This window comes from Octopus sinensis, linkage group LG1, assembly GCF_006345805.1.
Source record: "Octopus sinensis linkage group LG1, ASM634580v1, whole genome shotgun sequence".
In the NCBI taxonomy this organism is placed as follows: Eukaryota; Metazoa; Mollusca; class Cephalopoda; order Octopoda; family Octopodidae; genus Octopus; species Octopus sinensis.
Genome location: NC_042997.1, coordinates 161,751,588 through 161,773,697, shown reverse-complemented (window position 1 = coordinate 161,773,697; position 22,110 = coordinate 161,751,588). Strand labels below are relative to the sequence as shown.

The following is a 22,110-nucleotide window of genomic DNA, read 5'->3' as shown; positions in this document are numbered from 1 at the left end:
AGCCAGCTGGATCTGCCTCAAGCAAATGTCAGGTTTTTCCGTGATGTGATCGGCCTGATGTGCATTCATCGAGCTGAAACCTTCGTCATACCAAGTTCATTGTGCAGAATATTCTCAACTCTCTCACGGGATATGCTAATAGTATTGATTGCTTGATTTATCGCCAATCGTCTGTTATCCGTCAACATGTGGTGAACATGATCAATGTTGTCTTCGGTGGTGGCAGTTGCAAGACATCTAGACATTGGGCCATTTTCAAGACTCTCTTTTACCCCTCATAAATTCAGTTGCCTACTATAGCACTGTTGAAGCTGGAGCTGATTCTCTAATGCAGCAGTAGCAACCACGTTGGCATGAATTTCCTTGGGGACGAGACCCTTTTCTGCACGTACTTCATAACACCACAGAGCGAAATTTTACCCATTTTCAAGAGAAGTCGCTGCTAGTTAATTTGAACAGTCAGGTGTCAGTTTACCCGGATAAAATCAATGAAGTTATTATTGATGATGGAAGCAGTGCGTCGATTACGACGACGAGGGTTCCGGTTGATCCGAATCAACGGAACAGCTTACTCGTGAAATTAACGTGTAAGTGGCTGAGCACTCCACAGACACGTGTACCCTTAAAGTAGTTCTCGGGGATATTCAGCGTGACACAGAGAGTGACAAGGCCGGCTCTTTGAAATACAGGTACAACAGAAACAGGAAGTAAGAGTGAGAGAAAGTTGTGGTGAAAGAGTACAGCAGGGATCACCACCATCCCCTGCCGGAGCCTCGTGGAGCTTTAGGTGTTTTCGCTCAATAAACACTCACAACGCCCGGTCTGGGAATCGAAACCGTGATCCTATGACCGCGAGTCCGCTGCCCTAACCACTGGGCCATTGCGCCTCCACATGCAGTATTAAGGAGTATTGAAATTAATGTATGCAAGATGTCACTCCTTCATTGACAGCCTATGAACTTTTCAGCCTACCTTCGTATATTTAGCGTTCGTCGATCTTATTTTCTCTATGCGATTAATCTGATGGAAATATATTTGCCTTTATTCTTTGATTAGCAAAACTTTCTGAGGTGGAATCTACAGTTGGTGAGTGAGAGATTATTCTTAAATGACTTACTTGCTTGTGCTTGTTGCTCAGTGTCACTTTGATGTCTTCGTATGTCATTTTATCGTTTCTTGTTAATTATAGTTGTTGGAAAATTTGCTTCGTTACATATGAGAAGGATAGAATGCGCTCTATTCGATTAGTCGATTATGTGTTACAGAAAAAATTAATTTTCGTTTAGTATATTATTAGTAAAATAATCACATATGTTATTTTCCACATAAGAATTTTGTTGAGAAATCAGAAACATATACGCCATTTTAATACAATACAGCTTCATATCATACTGACCATGTAATAAATAGCTTTTGTTGCGATTTACCGAATGATTGAGTCAACCAATATATTCCCAAATATATTGGATGATTTTTCATTCATTTTATAAATGCATATTGGATTTAATGTTGCCAAGAATCAAAATTAACATTGCTGATTTCATAATATGAGTTACCAAATAACAGTATTTAAAATGAATGTTTTAAATGTTTTCAACGCGTATTTGCTCGTATGTCTGTTCAACAATGCATCTGAAAGAAAAGTGATTCACACAAATTTGTCGTGTACCGTGTAAACTGAAATAAATTTTAAAATTAACTTCTATCATGTATCATTTCAATATCATTGATAATTAAATATGCATAAGTTCGTGAGAATCATTTGCAATACATCTTATTAATTTTTCAGATGTTGCGATATTATAGCAATAGGCCTGAAAGTTAATATAATTTGGATATGTAATTTTTTCAAAATCATCTATAAATCTTAAGTAATAATTTGAACATCTCTCTCTCTCTCTCTCTCTCTCTCTCTCTCTCTCTCTATATATATATATATATATATATATATATATATATATATATTATATATATATATATATACATGTATATATATATATATATATATATATATATATATATATAATATACATGTATGTATGTATGTAGGTATGTATGTAAAAATTCGAAATGTAGGCAAGCAATGACATAAAATATTTTTAGATATATATTTTTCATCTGTTTCTATTTGACGTAACTTCTCTATTATCATAATCTTTTATTCCATATTCAGAACAACCTTCTGAGGTCGAAACCACAGTTGGTAAGTGTTTCCTAAATAGGTTCTATAAAATATATTAGTGTGTCAATATAATTATTGTTATTACTTTTATTAGGATAAACATTAATGGCATAATTTATCTAGTTATGAACTAATGTGTGAGCTATATCTTATGTGAATACATATTACATATTTAATATTAAATCATGTTCTCCATGGTATGTAAGAGTATAGTAATTAACTTGAAAGTTTACTGACGTATATTTCCGTGTAGATTCAGTGATAAATATTGGAGGTTTTATTTAGTTTACGAATTGATAAAGACAACAGTTAACTGATCCTGTTGTTAATTCCACAGAAAGTATTAAAGAAACGGAATCTCGAATAGGTAAGCATATAGTTACCTTTTGCATTTATGAAAATATACCTAGGAAGTATTAACTGTTGCAAATAATACATGATATTAGATGTAAAGGTAACAAATGCTATTATCAGTATCATAATACAAATGCTATATGATACACATGCAATATTTATGTACATAACCATACTATATTTAAACACATAACCTTTTCAACAATTTTAGACACAAGTCTGTGTTTATGTTTGAACTATTTCAGCAACTTTCTCATTGTACTGTATTTTATGTTTCATTCAGAAAAACCATCTGAAATTGAATCTACAGTTGGTGAGTCTAATTAGGAATAATTTTGCACGCTTTCAGTATTTGACTTCACTGTTCGTAAATGGAATTAATATAGGCAAATATTAGAAATATAATCTATGAAGTTACAACGGCCCGATTGTGCTAAGCAATGATGAACTGAATATTACTAACGTTTAGAACATGTCTGTATATTAAGTCAAATTTATATTGACAACATGACGTTTAGTAATTCTGACTTCCAAAATAGCTATTTATGCATAATTTTTAATTTGCTTTGCGCTCTTTCTTCATGAAATTTATTTTCCTTGAAAAATTCGTACATTTTTAACTTATATCTGGTGTCAATTACTTCGTTTGTCTGCTTTTCATAATTACATTTTTGCTTTATATCCCTTTCATTTACATTTTTGGAATAACCGAAGATAACCTAGGATTAGGTCGTAAAATAGCATCTTTAAAATGAATGGTGCAAGATGTTGTCTAAATTCTAATGAATATTTTGCTCGATTTTATACGTAGCAAATAAGTTATCGTGAGTTGTATGTAGTCTCACTTTAATCATGAATTATTATGTCAGTATCAATTTCTTGTAGTAACAAAGCACACACATCCATCGGCAGAAACTTAACCCACACTTACACTTATACACATACAGAAACAAGCACCTCCATACATTCAACTGCGTTTGATTCGCGATTCTGTTGTCTAAAGCACTGTATACGAGGCGCATTAGTTTGTCGTGTTTTGAATAGGCGGCTCCTCGGTTAGATCGAAATATCGCGGTATATACTTATACAATTATCTCTGATTCATATTAAATGGTGCGCTAGGAATTTGCTCTTATATTACTCTTTTTACATCCCCAAAATGTACTTTTTTACTCCAGCAGCAACCTCTCTTATCTGTATAATGCCATACTTCATTATTTCCTAAACTTCTGCATCAGCCTTCATCCACATAAAACCGAGACAAATCACGTGAAACGTGCTGATTCCATACTTCAAAAACATCCTCTAATAGTAGTATGCAAATCTCTTCTCGCTTAGCATCACAAAAGTACCGCTATACCTATCACTGTAAAATACTACACCTATCAAGAAAACATCCATCTCTTAAAAAAGAACGTAACTAGAACCCTCGAAGTTGCTCCAAATACTAGGCCTCACGATCTGAATCATGAAAGTGACTCCATGTACTGCACAACACTAAATCTCTTTCTGAGCTCATGGAGAAATGAGCATGACAAACTTAACTGAATCATCTTTTCATCCACGTCTCAACCATTATGGTTCTTTTAGTAGTATTAATGCGGAATCTCTACAGTATCATCATCAATCTTCGCAATGCACAAACTTGGTAAATCTCTAAAATTTATGCTCTTCTTACTCATGTGCTTCCTTCTGTGGTCGCAGGTTTCTCAAGTGAGATAACTTTTTGATAATAATTTACGGGATTAGAAATTTAAATTCAATGAATTATAATAACAAAAATTAGAAAAAATGCACAAAATTCTCACAATTTCGTTACTTCTTTTTCTTAGTTATTACGAAGTTCCTAAAATATCTAGTCGGTAGTAATTATGTTTAGCACTACTTCATTCTTTTTAAAAATCGTCAACTTGATATAACATGAATTATTAATTACGCATTTTTGAAGTAAGGTATTTCAGTTCATATGGAAATAATTACAGCCAGGACAAAATACATGGGTTTTGTTATTTTATTTATTTCATAGATCACTTGTAGTTTAGCAATCGAGAGAAAGCAGAGAAAGATCTTAGGATAATAACTATTTCCAGGGAATTTTACCTTGTGAAATATTTTATAGAACCAGTAATTTCAGTTCTCACCTAAAAACAAATTCAGGTGTTGTTTTGCGATATTTTCTTTGAGATATGGCATTCGTTGCATGCTGCTATTTCATAATAGTACATCTCTTCGTAATGCAGTAGAACAGATGTCTACTCTTAAATATGTCACCATCAGTCAACAGTTTAAAGAGATTTACACGAAATCTCAGCTAGAACTGTTTTGCTTTTCTGATATGCGCATTAGATATAGGTATATTTGCATATATATATATATATATATATATATATATATATATATAATATATATATATATATATATATATATGCATATCCTATTTATATGCATTTACGTATTCTACATATCGAATCGAGAATCAATGCACCAACTAATTAGAGAAACGTATAAACAAGTAATTATAATAGTAATTTTCAAATATTTAACTACATATTTTGTTAATTCCACAGAAATTGTAACAGAAAAAGTAACACGAACAGGTAATGTATTAAAATCTGAAACTTTTCTGCGACAATTAATTTTCTAAAATTGTAATTGTTATATATATATAATTAAATAGTTTAATTTTACTCCATCTGCACATGGGTTATGTACTAATTTTCCATATCATTAAAGCTCTAGTACCATGGTAGATGAACTTAGTCCGCTAAAGTTTAATCAGAATGGAAGACGTCCAGTCTTACATACATATATGTATGTATATCAAATACATGTATATATATATGTATATATGTGTATATGTATGTTCATATGCATGTATACATGTATGTATATGTGTATATATATATGTTTATATATATATATATATATATAATATATATATATATATATATATGTGTGTGTGTGTGTGTATTTATGAATAGGACAGCACATAAATATAATCTTCTTTATAAAACTAATTAGTGTATTTGACAGCGATAATATCTTTTTTGGTAACTGATTGAGGTATATATTTACCTTTATCTTTCTCTAGAAACACGGTCGGAAGTGGAATCTAGTGTTGGTGAGTGAGAGATAATTTATCGCTCCTGTTTATTGCTGAGATTCATTTTGATGCTTTCATGTTCTGTAATTTCTTCTTAGTTTTTGCTTTTTTGTAAATAAGAAGAAATATGCTGCAAATTTGTTTAGAAGTGGATCCAACGGCTATGCGATAAGTCCGATGATATTTTTAAAGTTCATATGATAAATTAGTCGAAAAAGCACATTTGTCATTTTATCCATATAAGGATTTTGTAGAGATATATAACCCTAAATGCTATTATAATACTGCATATATGCAACGGAAACAGCATATATGGCTTTACCGCAATTATATAATTGATTATATAATTAGTATCGTGTGTAATGATTATTTTGGAATGTCATATAGCTTTTATCATGAACCTGTGTTATATATCGATTATATTTGCGCGCAATGTACATAAAGTTAAAATCGCTATAATTTTCGGAGTTCTCATTTAGATATTAGCTCTAATGTTGTTTGTAGATTTATTTTCCCAAATGCCAGATACAATTACACTATTATTTCATTAATTTCGCAGATATTGTGACACAGGACGAACGTCCGATAGGTGAGCAATCTTCTACTTTAAAGATTACCAAATATACTGAATTTCCGTGTTATATACTGTGTTTGTAATTCTTTCCAGAATCGTCTATATATATTTGAAAATATTCAAAATACCTTCACATTAATCTCGTCCAAATATTGTTGTACAATTGTTGGTGCATAATATCATAAAATTTTAAATCGTAGATTAAAAGAATCTTTTGTCAGTTTATTACAGTTACTGGCCGACATTTAGTAACTCACTGTAATTTATTTTTTACCTTCCCTACAAATAGGAGATTGTGCAAATATATAGATTACGTAAGAGCATTGTATAGAAGCGAAAAATAACGCGAAATGTATGATAATGTGTGTAGAAGATAGTCCTTTTTTTTACATATTTGTTTTTTTTTCTGCTTTTATATAAATCTTAGAACAACCTTCTGAGGCCGAAACCACAGTCGGTGAGTGTTTTCTCATCAGTTATCCTTAACATAAAGCAGACATATGAATATTTTTGTTACTATTAATTTCCTACTAGGTTATGCTTTCATAATAATTTTTACTAGTATACATGTTAGCAGTATAATTTGCCTTAATTCGAATAAATATGTAACGCATATTCATGATGTTAAATTTAAGATATATATATATATAATAAATCTATAGTATTTCGAAACTTTATATTCCCATTAATTTGGAACTTACTTCAGCATCTACGAAGGATGTATGAAAAGTCTTGAGCCTCAAAAGAAAAAAAATATGATACAAGACCTGATGAAAGTACAGGACTTCAAGGCTCAAAACCTTTCATACACCCCTCGTGAGTGACTGAAAATACTTTTCCCTGATTAGGAGGCCACGTTATCGCAGAGTTAAGTCTCTAGCTCTCATTAGTACTAGTTCATAGCTAGCCAAAACAACGTCAAATGAAGTTCATCGAAGACACAAGCCGCTGTGCGGAATGTGTTCACAAGTGTGTTACATGATAAACATTAATCTCATTAAATAATTAAATCAAAATAATAGTGAGTTACACTTTAAAATATTAACCTAAATATCCTAAGAGTATCCATAAATATTTACGTGTAGATTTATTGATACATTTTAAGATTTGTATATTTTAAGAGATGATCAAGGCATCAGGTAATTTTATATTGTTAATTTCACAGAGATTGTTACAGAAACCGAATCTCGCATAGGTAAGCACTCTAAAAATAAATTCATATGTTCATCAAAATTCATATAAGGTTTTTTTTTAGAATAATATACAATACTTTATATTATAAACATTAAAATTGATATCTTTGTATTCATAAAAACTTAGAAGGAAATATTTCTAATTCTAATATATTAACAATATTTACAAAAGTGTGAATGACATACGTAAACATGTATCAATTAAATGAGGCTCGAATATTAAAGAAAGGAAATTATTTGTGTGATAAATGTATTTTACTACAGATACCTAAAATATGTTTACATAAACACCAATTTATATTTGTTTGTGAAATAATTGCGCTATGTAATTAATTCACTTTATTTTAACTTTCGTTCAGAAAAACCGTCGGAAGTTGAAACTACAGTTGGTGAGTCTAGTTTGTAAAAAATTGCTCGCTTTCAGTGTTTGGCTTCATAGTAAGTGTTTCGAATATAGCAAATAAAATACGAAGGGCTCTCTAACTACGCGAATGTCTCTTATATTTGGTGTGTAACACAAAATACATAGAAACGCATTGACATGTGTACTCTTTCCTCTTTCTCCCGTGAGGTCACATACTGCAAATCCACATGCGCCTATACATACTCAAGCAGATTCTCACATAAGCATATACACTAAAAAGAATATGTTCAGAAAATAAGGACACATACTTCACATTAATTATGTCATATAGAAAGAAAATGCGTAAAGCGACAATAGCTCCAGTATAATACCCAGCGATGAATTAAAATATTTTAAGAATTTGTGCTTTATATATGTATACCAAGATTAATATATTTCGATTAATGCTTTCAAAATTATTTATTTGAAGCCTTGTCTTAACGCAGTTTATTCCGCTTAGAGAAGCTGTTCCTTTCTAACTTGCGGTTACTGGTGTATAACGTGTTTCCGTTTGTTTTATTCCGTTTGTTTTATTCTGTTTATATTTGTGTTTCTTGAATATGCCTTGGGCAGTACATTGTTCGTAGTGCAATGAATGCTTCTTATGATATATATGTATATATATATATATATATATATATATATATATATATATATATATATATATATATATGTATGTGTGTGTGTGTGTGTGTGTATGTGTGCGTGTGTATGTGTGCTTACGTGTGTATTCATATATACACACATGTAACAAAGGCTGACTCACAATGACGGGTTTTAATATTCTTATCGAGAAAATAGTTCATTCTCGAATACCAACCAACCAACCAACCAACCAACCAACTTTAGATAACTATACCTCAAAAAATAGTAAGCTCCCATATCTGGAAGAGTGCTTCTGCGATGCAGGCAAACAACTTAGACTGCTAACGGATACAATCCAACTTCATACATGCGCTATATTCTTTCTTTAACTAATCCATTGCAACCTCAGGACTCAATGCTTCTCGTATATGGCTAATATATCACATATAGAGACAATATCGATTCATTCATTATTTCTCCTCTTTGCACGTATACTTTTCCACTACACAGACCTTTCGTAGACTACTTTATACATTTCTTCGTCCACAGCATTCTGGAATTTGCTGATTCTATATTTTTGACCTTCAGTTTCTGACTTGTAACATTTCAAAGGAAATGCTATTCGTGTCAATCCCACAGTCTTGAAATGCCTGTTAAGTGTCAGATTTACAACCCTTTCAACGAACACACATACATATCTGCATTTCCACATACACTTCAATATATATATATATATATAAAATTAAGGTGGCTATTCACAATTTACAACCGAAATGGAACAAGAGATGACTATACTTTTTGCTTTTAGATAAAAATATGTGTGTGTGTGTGTGTACGAAGAAAATGTTTGTTGTGATTTCGAAGTTTCAGGTCACTTACTGTGATCAGTCTACTACCAGCAGGTGACTCCAGGTATCAAATTATTGTGCTCTACTGAAATGCCTTGAGTGATCCTTAAATTTAATGATCAACCGTTTATATATCTATAAAGTTACGTAAAAACAAACACTACTGTGCATACGCACACCCAAACTCATTATTCTATACATAACTTGACTCTAGAACATACCCTTCATTGGTTATCAGCTAGCGGTCATAGCGATATTGTCACTTTCCTTCTGTGTCCCATCACTGAGGCCGAATAACATTGGTGCTTCTAAAGAATGCTCAGATTATTTTTTCCTTCATTGTCCGTCATACAAAACAGTAACAATTTATGCCTATATGTATATGCATATATTTATATGGATATGAATGTATGTATATATATAGTATGTGTGTGGATGTGCGCGTGCCCCCCAATGTACAGATGCACACGGCCGCATCAATACACACATCCATTCAAAACCATATGAGCGCGTCTACGCATCCACATCTACAACTATATACTTGCACATACCGCCCTTCCTACTTCCCCTCCAACAACATGATCGATTTCCTAACAGCCACGTGGTCTATTTCTTGTCCTCTATGCGGCCAATTTCCTGTTCACCATGCGGTATTTTCCAACTAACAGTTACCTATATACCAACCTCGAACCACGGCACAGCGTGACCTTCCTCCACAAATGGCAGCCCACCTTACGTTAATAACGATCAGTTTGTCAATCAAATTCAAAATGGCTGACGACTAGCATCACGCCTGAAACTCAAGAGTACTAGCAAATTTGAATCAAACTGTTTTGATCCATACCTGTAACTCCCAATAAATTTGTTGAGTGCTCTTTTATCGTTTGTTCACTCACATACACACACATATGCATACATATATGTATGTATGTATATATATATATGTGTGTGTGTGTGTGAGCGAACATATGTATATATGTGAGTGCATACATACATACATAAAACTCTCTCTCTCTCTCTCTCTCTCTCTCACACACACACACACACACACACACACACATTGTTGATTACTTCTGAATTTATTCAACTGACTTGGCAAGATCCATTAACTGCATTTTTCAAATATTTTGATTAGCATACAAAATATTTATGTCTGTTTGTCTATCTGTCTTTCTGTCTGTCTGTCTGTCTGTTTGTCTGTCTGTCTGTCTGTCTCTCTCTCTCTCTCTATCTATCTATCTGTGTGCGTGTACGAATATATATGTATTTGGGCATCTACATCTTCGTATAACTCCTACTTATGGAACTAACGCGTGAATTGGCCGAGAATTCCAGAATTGTATACTTTTAAAGTACTTCATACAGACACAAACGCATACATATCTTTTAATATTCATTATCATTTTAATAATTTGCGTCGTTGTACTAGAAGTATACAAATCAATATGAATAATATAAACGTCAGTTAATTGTGCACTTTGCTAGAAATTTTCTTTTGAGACATTTAACTATATACTTTGTTAATTCCACAGAAGTTGTAACGGAGAAAGTAACTCGCACAGGTAAGATATTGTACAATTGATACTTGCAGTATGTACTCAATAAAGATTTATTTAAACGTGTTTATTTGCTAAATTACAAATAAAATCTAAACACTTATTGCATTTACATATCCTTTATGAAAACACATTTCGAGTAAATTTCAATTAATTTGTAATAATATATTCCTCGTTTCGGGTGGTCGAAATTATATTTCAAAAAGGTACATAAATAATCTGTTCTATCTCAGTGTATTCAATGTTTGTGAGTCTTACCATCTGGATTCTTTAAATAACTGGTTTGTATATTTATCTTTCACTAGAAACACGTCCTGAGGTTGAAACTTCAGTTGGTGAGTCATAAATTATTCTCAAGTGATGTCTTGCTTCCGCTTGTCGCTGGGTTTCGTTCAGATGTCTCGTTATTTTCTCGTGTAGTTTCTAGTACCTTGTTAGAAAAGAATAAATGTGCAGCAAAATGGTTTGAAAGATATGTTCGCTTCATGAAATGTGTGTTACAGTAAATACCAATGTTCACCTCGGAACTTGTTAATAAAAACTCTTATACATGCTTTATTTTTACTTAACTATATCGTTGAGAATATAGGATATATATGCGTTTTTGTAATATAATGAATATGCAGTGAGGCTCAGTATTTTATGATATGATCAATAATATACTGACGCTTATCTGTAGCTGTTTATTGCGTATTTTTGTCATTTCTTCGCTTTTTTTGTATTAGACCCTTATTGGTCTAGGGATATAATCTTTACTTTTAACTATATCTTGAATATTCGTTTTGTTCATTGTATTCATTGTACTGGAAATAAACGTTGCTTTTATCACAAAATATGTATTTCCAGAACAGAATAATGTTCAAGATGTGATTTTTTCAAGCAGTATATTAACATTTCTTTAATTTTCATGAGCGCGAGAGGAACTGCATGTTATATTGGTGAGGATATTTTTCCCGTAACTGTTATATATATTAACGTTCCCTCTCTTCTTCATCGTCTTCTCCCCTCCTCCGCTTCCACCCCTCCTCCGCCTCCACCTCCTCCTCCTCCTACTACCTTCCACTTCCTCCTCCCCTCCTCCTCTTCCCCTCCTCCTCCTCTTCTTTTTCTTCTTTTTCTTCTTCTTCTTCTTCTACCCCCCTTAGTGGACGCGTTAAATTTCTGCATCGCGTTTGCTTCTGCGCCATCTTGCCGTTGTTGAACTTAAAACTTTTTAACGCACATACACATTCACTCAAACACACGCGCGCACACACATAAACACACACACACATGCATACAGATACACACATATATATGTAATAACAGTAATGGAACTGGGTTTCACCAAATGATTACTTCATATTTCACTTTCGAAAGTATGATACTGTTTCATAGAGTGGCAGTGGATGACTAGAAGTAAATAGTTTGCGCTAACAAAATTTTCCTAGTGTTGTTAATTCCATCGACGCGTCTTCAAGTATTGAGTGTACGTTATGTACCTTTCTATAAAGAAGGGTCTGTCTGTGTCTTTCTATATACATGCACAGATACAAACATACATTCACTCACATATACATAAATTGGGACTCAATTGATGATTACTTATTTGCTACTCAGTGTTTTACTCATTTAGGAAATATTTGTGGAATGTTTGAATCTGTGTCCGAAACACCATCTAAGTGGATTTTCACTCGTCAAGGAGAGACAAGTGTTACAGGCTGGTTACAAGGGTACAAGGGAAACCAATTAACCCTGACCTATAATCGAGAGCAATTTTGTCAGAATAACAATGGACTCAATCATCAACTGATGCCCAATAACTATATACTGTACCCACTGTATTGGTATTAGCTTTTCGTTTATAAATATGTGGTCAAAACAAAACTGTGAATTTTTAAATACAATGTTGATGAAAAAATTTGAACCTAAAGTGAGGGAACTGAAGTAATGCACTCTATAGACAGGCATCTTTGCGGTGAGAAGTGAAAATATAAGTTTAGAAAAATATTTTCCATATTCCTATACAATTCTAATATGAAAAAGAAAATTTCCATTACAAAATAATATATTTACGCCAATACTTTTTACAAGCAGAGAAGTAGGCTTTACTCATTTGATTTGATATTAATCTGTATTGTACTAGACAAAGCTTCAAATATCACGTATCTCAAATTTACAAACCGTAACTGTCATGAAATTTAGTACTATAATAACTAAAGGTCCATTTTTCAAATCGTTTAATCGAATATTTGGTTAATTTAACAGAACCTCTAACAGAACCAGAATATTGGATAGGTAAGCACCCGCTAAAATCATTGAAACTTTGAATGCATATCAAGCGTGTTTTTCTTTATAAGAAGCTTTCTAAATCATAAATATTTTGAATAATAATATTTACATCTATTCAATGTTTCTTTCCTTTATATTCCTGCGAAATTTGCGTTATGAACTTAGCTTTTCCCTTTCCGTTATGTTACGTCAGTTCCATGTATTTGTCTTGCAATAATCTTAAGAAATCAAAGTCTCCTAGAATATCCTATTTAAGTGAAATGTTTTAACATTTTATGCTTTATATATGTATATCAAGTCTAATATGCATTGACCAATGCTTTGAAAATTATTTACATCAAACCTTGCCTTAACATATTTTATTCCGCTTGGAGAATTCGTATTTTTCTAACTTGTGGGTACTGGTGTATAACATGTCTTCGTTTGTCTGAGAGATTATATAATTATTGTTTTATTCTGTTTATATTCGTATTTTTGGAATATTCTGAAACGTAAAGTACAGAATTTTACTGTTGCGTTAGATAGTAAAGTAAGCATTTTATAAGTCTTAGTATTTTGATTACTAGTATCACAACATTCATACAAAGTTTCAATCCTTCATACTGTTCTACGAAATATGCATAATAGACTTACTTTTCACTTACCATAATGTCAGTTCTTTATATTTGTCTTGCGAAATCTTAAGAAATCAAAGTTCCATAGCATATCATATTTAACTGAAATATTAAATGTTGAAACTTGTGCATTCAGCTGAGAGATTTAAAAAATATATATAACGGTTTTTCATTTCCATCTAGATCGACCGTATGCTGAAACGATTGGTGAGTTTGCTTATAAACTGATTGATGCGAACGATTAATATTTGATTTTTCGGCTAATATTTTTCCTTACATCTGCTACAAAATACACTTGAAAAAAGAACGCTTATTATGAAAAATTCATTTTGGATTAAACTTTTGATTAAATATATTATTTGATCTTTATTTCTAACTGAAAATTAGGTTTAATTCTCCCAGAAAAATAACTGTGCTAGTAAAGTAAATATAGTGTATATATTTGACTAATTATTAGAATATGTTAATTAACACGCTAATTATGAATTTGGTTGAATTCACAGAAATTATAAAGGAAACCATTATTCGTGGAGGTAAGCAATATTTTCACTAGATACTCCAAATTCTGACAGGATTTCTTAAATAACTTCTATTTAATTTTTACTTGATTATATATTGTAGTAATTACAAATTGTGAACTTAAATTTCGAGCATATTCTATAATATCAATTACAAGATATACTGTTCATAATTCAATGATGTACAAGTAGTCATAAGTGTAGGAAATATTGCGATTAATAAAGTGGGTTCGATATATTTTCATTGTTGACAGAGTGTGTAATTTGTTTAAGCTGTACAGAATAAGACCTATTCACTGAAGCTTGAAGATTTGACTTTTCAATTACGAGAATACGGTTTTAAATTTATATACGACTAGGATTTAGGGTTACATAATGCTTGCTCCTAGCCCAGTAACTCTAACCTTACGCCTAATTGAGCAAAGCATACAAGCGCGCGCACACAAAAACACAGACAGACAGACACAGACACAGACACACACACACACAAGCGCGCGAACGTTAAGTAATGCGCTATTCACTATGTGGTTGCTCAACTTTCTCGAAATATCATTCAAATCTTCCATAAAAAGTGCGCTATATGCATCTATACTTTTCACAGTCACGTCAACTTCAACGGCAAAACTTTTCTTTTGCTCGTGTGTATCTCAGTTTCTAACATAATGGTATAAATAATGCATTGTTCGCATTAAATCTGTAATTTTGTCACAGCTGCATTAATTTGATTTCTTTAACATGTATTTATAGGTATACATATATACCAACATATATGTGCATTTACATATGTTCATATAGATAGCATTTCAGAAAGATTGAATGTGTGTCTTCGACGCGTGTGAACGTGTATGTGCGTGTGCCTATATGATATTTCAATAACAGTTAATGAATATTATTTTAATTTCGCACAGAAAAACCATCTGAAGTTGAATCCACATTTGGTGAGTGGCATATGAAATAATCTCAGTTGCTTTCTATGTTTGACTTCACTATCCTATATGTAAAATTTAGGCATTTAAATACACGGATTACTTATGATTTCAGGCATTTATATTATATAGATCTGCCTGTTATAATATGCACGCATAAACGCTCATCAATGTGCATAATCCTTAATAAATATGATGCAATGCATTGCAAATTACAAATGCGAGATAATTCTACTCTTCTAGTGCGCTTAATTCCAGTGGTCTGGTTTGTAGGCAACATTTTCGCTTCCTGTGTATTAATCAACATGGTTTTATAATTATTATGCTTATTTACGAACATGATTACATCCTTTTGTTTTATTCTTCTTCCTCAATGTAATTATGGCCAATGTATAACGTCTCTCCGTTTTGCAGCTTAATATATTTGTTACTGCAATGCTCCGTATTATTTGTAAAGTTTTAAAACTTTTTTGAACACGGAAGTTACAGGATTAACGTTGCCATTACTCCATATCCTCTAAACATTTGTAGCATACCCTTCATATAATTTTAAAACAAGCCAGATATGTTACATAGCTATTGCACTAACTATACTGTCAACAGCTAATGTATATTAGCTTTATGAACAGTGCATATAAAAAATTAGATTCTATATAAGATCAACACGTTTCTACATATATATATAGCTATATCATATTATTTGTATGTAATACTTATTCTGAAGAACTGTTGTCGACATTGTTCTCTTGTTTCTTGCTTCCGTTGTTGCTATATTGATTTATATTTGACAATTTTTGTGTTTTTACTAAGGTTATTGTTATCCTCTTAATTGTAATGAAAAAGTCCTCATTTAATGTGTAATTTGAAATGATCACCCTTTCCTCTTTTAATGTAGTGCTAGTAATAAAAATCCTATTATTTAAATAGGAGGGAATATAAGAAAAGTGTTTACCATACACACACACACACATGTACATTCATACGTCCATTCATGTACATATATATTTCTAATTTACTGAAGGATGAACGAGAAGTGCCTATTATTTTCCCCAGTTTTACGGAACTAGGGAACTAGGGATGAAAATAGGAAGTTATCTGAAACTAGGTCCAAATCTTTGCAACGGATTCGATTGTGTTGTGATTTAAATCTGTTGTAAGCAATTGTTTGTGTTGTTAAAGCGGTTGGCAGATTAAATCTAGCACCCAAGAGCAAGAATGAACATTGCGACATATTTCACAGTTTCCGATTACTAAATTCGAAAAGTTTTTGATCAGCCTGAAATTATGTAAACTTACTCGTGTCCAAGCTCTCGTTTGGTGGGATCAATCCCCAATTCAAAGAATACAGTACAGGGTTAATAATAGAACTGTTAATGTGTTTGACAATGTTGCAGTTAAGAATGAAAAAGTTTGACTAGTATCTATCCATAAGATACTAATAATTGCGGTTTTTTTCTTAGACACACACGTTCTCTTCCTTAAGGATCTTTCGTTATATAGATTTAGACTTGGTAAATGAAATAACAACAAATACTCATATTAAACAACAGCTCAGAACTCCTTCACATGGGAACCATGTTACACTCAGACACAAAAGCAGTATTAAAAATATATAACAACATAACTATAACATAATTAAACATAATTTTATATAGTATTTAAATACTAAAGGACCATCTGGATCATACTGTATAATCATACTGCTTATGCATTGCAGTAAACAATATGGTATTGATTACGTCGTAAATTTCATAGCAATCACTACCAAAGTCAAATCTTAGATACTTAAGCAACGTCAAATAATGACATAGATCCGTTCAGAATTTACAATCATTTTCTCGAAAATTTATATTTTGCGTATTATCTGAAGAAAAACGTCGATTGTAACCTTCTTTGGTGTGCTTATATATAAACCATATTTTAGATAGCTCCATTTACTCTATATATCAAATGCAATATGTATTATAATACTCATAAACACACACACACACACACACACACACACACACACACACATATATATATATATATATATATATATATATATACAGATAAATTTATGAGGCTTTTGTGAAGTAACATGCTTATCGCAGTTTATTTCAATTTTTGTTCAGAAACACCATCTGAAGTTGAATCTGCTGTTGGTGAGTTTTATTTGCAATAATTTCTGTTGCTTTTAATGTTTGGCTTCACCATCAACTGTGGGTTATAGCAGATATACAGGAAGAGATGTACAATGACGCAAATAATTAATGTATTTCATAGCTGAACAAAGTCACAGACATATTCAAAATGCGAAATTCCGGACACGAAAGCATTCACACACAATAACAACAAACAATGTTCTACAGAGAAACAAGCCTTGTTCTACAGGAAAATGCATTAATCCTTCATAACGATTGTCTGAATTTTACGAAACATATTAAACCAGATTTCATTATATAATGCTGGCTGTCGCGAAAATATGTTGGTATTGTTTTTCACTTGGCATTGCGCTTTCTGTTCATGTATTATACTCTGATTGGAGAATTTGTATTTTCTTAACTTTCAGTACCTCTTCTATCTTTTCTCTTTCAAAAGAAATTATTTCTCCCAACGTTTACTATTTTCCTCTCATTTTGGTCTAACGATCTTCCATGATTGTTTTCGTTCGGTTTCCTTGTATGTCTCCACTGTCCTGTTTTTGTTCCCAACTTTGTCCCGCCATAAATCCTGAATTTTATTTTAGAATTTATGGGAGCAAATGTCTTTGAAGACTCATATTGTCGTTGAATGCTCGAAATAAGGAGTAGATAGACAGCCGACAACTGACGAAGGGTCGTTTCTCTGTGTTTATTTGTCATGTTTTCCATTTTCTCTCGTTGTTTACGTATTTAACACGTTTGTCTTCGTATTTCATCTTGTTTACACAGTTGGTGACGTCCCGTACCCATATATACATATATTATCATTATTATTATTATTATTATTATTGTTGTTGTTGTTGTTGTTATATATATAGACATTGTTCATACTGTGAAAGTGACGCGGACATTCGTTTCGGATCCCAACATAATAGAGTTGTCTGTGTATTGACCAAAAGTAGCCAAAGACATACAGCCTAAAGGAAGCACCCAAAATCTGTCCAACCTGAACTTCCACATAAAAGACTGGAAATCGATCCAAAAGGAGATCCTCAGACAGGACTGGTCAAAGTGTTTCTCCACACCAGACATTGGCATGAAACTAGAATATTTTATGTCTATTATGCAAACCATATGCCAGAAATATGTCCTAGAGCACAAGGCCAACACAAAAAAGGAGCAAGAATCAAAGGGAGAGGAAGACTGTTATGAGATGGACGAAGGTTGCAAATTGCATCAACCTACCTCTCAAAAGTAGTGAAAGGTTTCGCCTAAGGACAACACTGATGGAGTAATAATCCGATATGAAGGAGAAAGCAGACAATGAATCATGGGTTATAAAATACATCAAATCAAACCCAAAGGCTTTCTTTCATTATGTCAAAGAAACAGCCTCAGTACGCTGCAAAATAGGATCCTTCTTCCAGAAGGATGGTTCACTCACAGATAGCGGATAATCAGTGAGGTCCTGAATGACCAGTTCAAAAATATCTTTACCATCCTGTTGGAACACAGACAATTGAACCAACCAGTGGAATTTTTTGTCGTCTCACCTATAACCAGCGAGGCAGTTACGATGGAGCACGCAAGTTGCTGCGTGTAATAAGACAGAAAGATGAGCGCAGTTATCGTTTAGCTTTTGTGAGAAACTTCTTTTCTTGAAATTATTTCCTACTTCCGTTGAGTTTAGCTAAAAACTGCTGAAACGAGCCAGTTCTGCGTTACCAATTGGCATCTCACAATATTTACATACGTAAATATTCTCACTGAGTGAATTATAATGAAGCATCCAAGCATATATACATGCATGGGATCAAAGACGAGTACAAACACAATTATAGACTCTGCTACAGATTTGTATTTATATATTTATGGATATATATATATTTATATATATTATGCCTGGAAAATGATAATGTAAAATACTATATGTACAAATATTTTTTTAATAAACGCTACGTAGTTATGCAAAGTATCTTTTCAAATATTTACAAATATGTTTCATTAATTTCACAGAGGTCGTAACGGAGGAAGTGACTCATACAGGTAAGCTAGTATAGAATTATTCCTCACACTACACATTAAAATGAAGTCAAATCCTTAATTCTTTAGCAATATTCATTTGCCAAATGTAATATTTCCTACTTAGAATATCTTTCATAAAACAATAATTTCCATTCCATCTACACTTTTTAAAACATCTTTTGCTTTAACCGAAAATTTGCTTTGTAAACATATGATTTTGAAAAAGTGTACGGTTGCTGTTTCCAGTGAAAGGCAAATGTAAATATATACCCTCACCAATTACATCATACAAAAAATAAGAGTAAGAAACACTAAATATATTTTTAACAACATAGTGGCCACGAATATTAAGTCTTCTCGAGTATATATTTTACTGTCCATATATTCTAATCAATAATATAGAGTTTGGCAAATTTATGAAAATATATTTATGAAATATTTCTGAGTTATTTGTATTTTTTCTTCCAAAAGTTTCGTTGCTTTTGCAACCTTGTGAATGGATGTTGACTTTGTCCGTTTCTGAATTATTTTAATGGCTATCTAATTAGTATTATTTTTTAAAAGAGTAAATAACAGAAGCAAAATGTTTCACTTAAATTCAGTAAGAAGATGTAAAGTGAAAATATCAATCTAACGAATGTGTTAAAGTGCAAATACATAAGCTCATGATATAAACGTAATCATTTTCTTAAATATGAACAAGTAAATTATCGAAAAATCTGGTAATTAATAATTGATTTTAATTTTCATCAGAAAAACCCTCTGAAGTCGAATCTACAGTTGGTGAGTCTAATTTGCAATAAATCCAGTGGCTTTCTGTGCTTTGCTTTGCAGACAATATGAGGGCTACAGCAAATAAATAGTGAGATATTTGTAGTACACAAATACATAATAGGCTTGAAAGCTAACGCATAATACATACAAATATATGTACATATACAAGCGTCTTTCTCACATGCGATTAAGCACAAAATCTGAAACATGAAATTCTCAGAAATACTAACATACACGCACAGTAGCGACAAATATTCATTCAAAGCAGAGAGGCATGTGCCATTTAATAGATGCGCTATTTATAGAAAAACGTCAATGTGAATTAAGCAGTAAAACACCTACAAACAACGTCTTTCTCAAAGATGTGTTTACATTGTTTTTCAGTTCGTTTTGCACTCAATTTTGCTCCTGCCATTTTATATCTTTTGTTTGTTGGTGTCTCTGTTTGTTTGCTACAGCTTATTATTGCCTCATTTCATTTTCTGTGTATTTTTGAAGTATGTTCAAAATTATAGAGCAGAGGGTTTCTCCTGAATTATGAAGTAAAATCAATATTCTTTAATCAATGATAGGAAAGATATTATTTGTAGTGCAATGAATGAATATATACTTCGATTTAAATATTAGGATTCAATCGTTTCATTGAACAGGGGACACCAATCACGATTTGCTTTAGAATTGTCAACAATCACTAAGACACACTCACAAACAGAATTAAACACACTAAAATTTCATGCAATCATAAATGCAGAAACCTACTTTCAGTCTCTAAACATTACCGTTCAGTTTTTTCTTTCCCTTTTCAATTAAAAAAAAATTCATATAAAAAGTTTTGCATGTGTCATTCAATAGCTAGCAAAAGTCTAAATATATTGTCCTGGTACAGTTGAGTTAGAAGTTTTTACTCTCGTTTTATGATTATGCAAATTATAAGGGATAAACATTTTCGTAACATATTTCTACATGGAAGAACATTTGTCAAGTAACCAAAGATGTGAATTGGTCATTCTAACTTAAATGTCCTAAAAATACTGAAACATAGCTGTGCATACCACTTACTGAAAGAGATCAAATTTTCTCTGAGCATGAAAATACAATCTTAATAGAAACCAGCGGTTAATTCCTGCAAATATTTCCCGGTTATTTGGAGTGTCGCTGAAAATTACGCTGCTGACTTAGTTTTGCTTCTCTATCTAATTAGCATTTTTTAGTTCATTAAAGCATATTTGTCAACGTTTCTTTATAAAGAGCACTTACGTGAATTATAATCGCACATACATACAAACGTAAATACACATATACATACAGAAATACATACATGCATACACACAGAGATAAATTCAAATATATAATACGTATAAGTATATATATGTGTATCTATACATACATATATATATATTGTTGGGTGAGTATATATATTTATACATGTATATACATGCACATAAATATACATACATATCTATACACACACACATGTATATATATGTATATATATATATATATATATATACATACACAAATATATGTATATAATAGAAACTACGTAATTATAGATTCGTATACGTTTCTCTTGAGTCATTTATTTATTTCATTAATTCTACAGAAGTCGTAACAGAAAAAGTAACCCGTACAGGTAAGTTACTACAGAATTGTTTCATAGCGAATGTATCAACATGACTATAAATAGAAAATTCTGCGATATTCGTTTTGAAATATACTAAATTTCATACATCTGAATTTGTACACCCATTATGAAAGTATTTTCAATTTTACTTTCATTTTTATAATACTTTAATCATCTAGTTTAAAATATTGTATTTCGGAAATAAATGATTTCTAAGAGTAAACTAAAATTACTATTCGATCCACTATATATTTAATGTTTGTATGATGAAACTGATGGGTTTATATTTTTACGTTCACCTTTTTATAGAAACACGTTCTGAAGTGGAATCTACAGTTGGTGAGTGAGAGATTGTTGCAATAATTCTTTGTTTCTGCTTGTCTGCGTATAGTTTTGTGTCGTTCCTACGTTGTTGAGAGAGAATAAATGTATTGAGC

At 31.8% G+C, this 22,110-nt stretch overlaps 1 protein-coding gene across 1 annotated transcript in view; it reads left to right on the top strand.

Moving 5' to 3' along the window:
* The window catches only part of LOC115210729 (titin), a 678,167-nt gene that overhangs the window by 252,137 nt on the left and 403,920 nt on the right, over window positions 1–22,110 (top strand). The window contains exons 152-172 of the mRNA XM_036506041.1: window positions 1,057–1,086; window positions 2,174–2,203; window positions 2,520–2,549; window positions 2,820–2,849; window positions 5,104–5,133; window positions 5,628–5,657; window positions 6,199–6,228; window positions 6,641–6,670; window positions 7,379–7,408; window positions 7,766–7,795; window positions 10,775–10,804; window positions 11,104–11,133; window positions 13,046–13,075; window positions 13,867–13,890; window positions 14,187–14,216; window positions 15,110–15,139; window positions 17,242–17,271; window positions 19,267–19,296; window positions 20,029–20,058; window positions 21,653–21,682; window positions 21,983–22,012. Coding sequence (XP_036361934.1) covers window positions 1,057–1,086; window positions 2,174–2,203; window positions 2,520–2,549; window positions 2,820–2,849; window positions 5,104–5,133; window positions 5,628–5,657; window positions 6,199–6,228; window positions 6,641–6,670; window positions 7,379–7,408; window positions 7,766–7,795; window positions 10,775–10,804; window positions 11,104–11,133; window positions 13,046–13,075; window positions 13,867–13,890; window positions 14,187–14,216; window positions 15,110–15,139; window positions 17,242–17,271; window positions 19,267–19,296; window positions 20,029–20,058; window positions 21,653–21,682; window positions 21,983–22,012 — 624 coding nt within the window. The remainder of the gene's footprint in view (window positions 1–1,056; window positions 1,087–2,173; window positions 2,204–2,519; window positions 2,550–2,819; window positions 2,850–5,103; window positions 5,134–5,627; window positions 5,658–6,198; window positions 6,229–6,640; window positions 6,671–7,378; window positions 7,409–7,765; window positions 7,796–10,774; window positions 10,805–11,103; window positions 11,134–13,045; window positions 13,076–13,866; window positions 13,891–14,186; window positions 14,217–15,109; window positions 15,140–17,241; window positions 17,272–19,266; window positions 19,297–20,028; window positions 20,059–21,652; window positions 21,683–21,982; window positions 22,013–22,110) is intronic.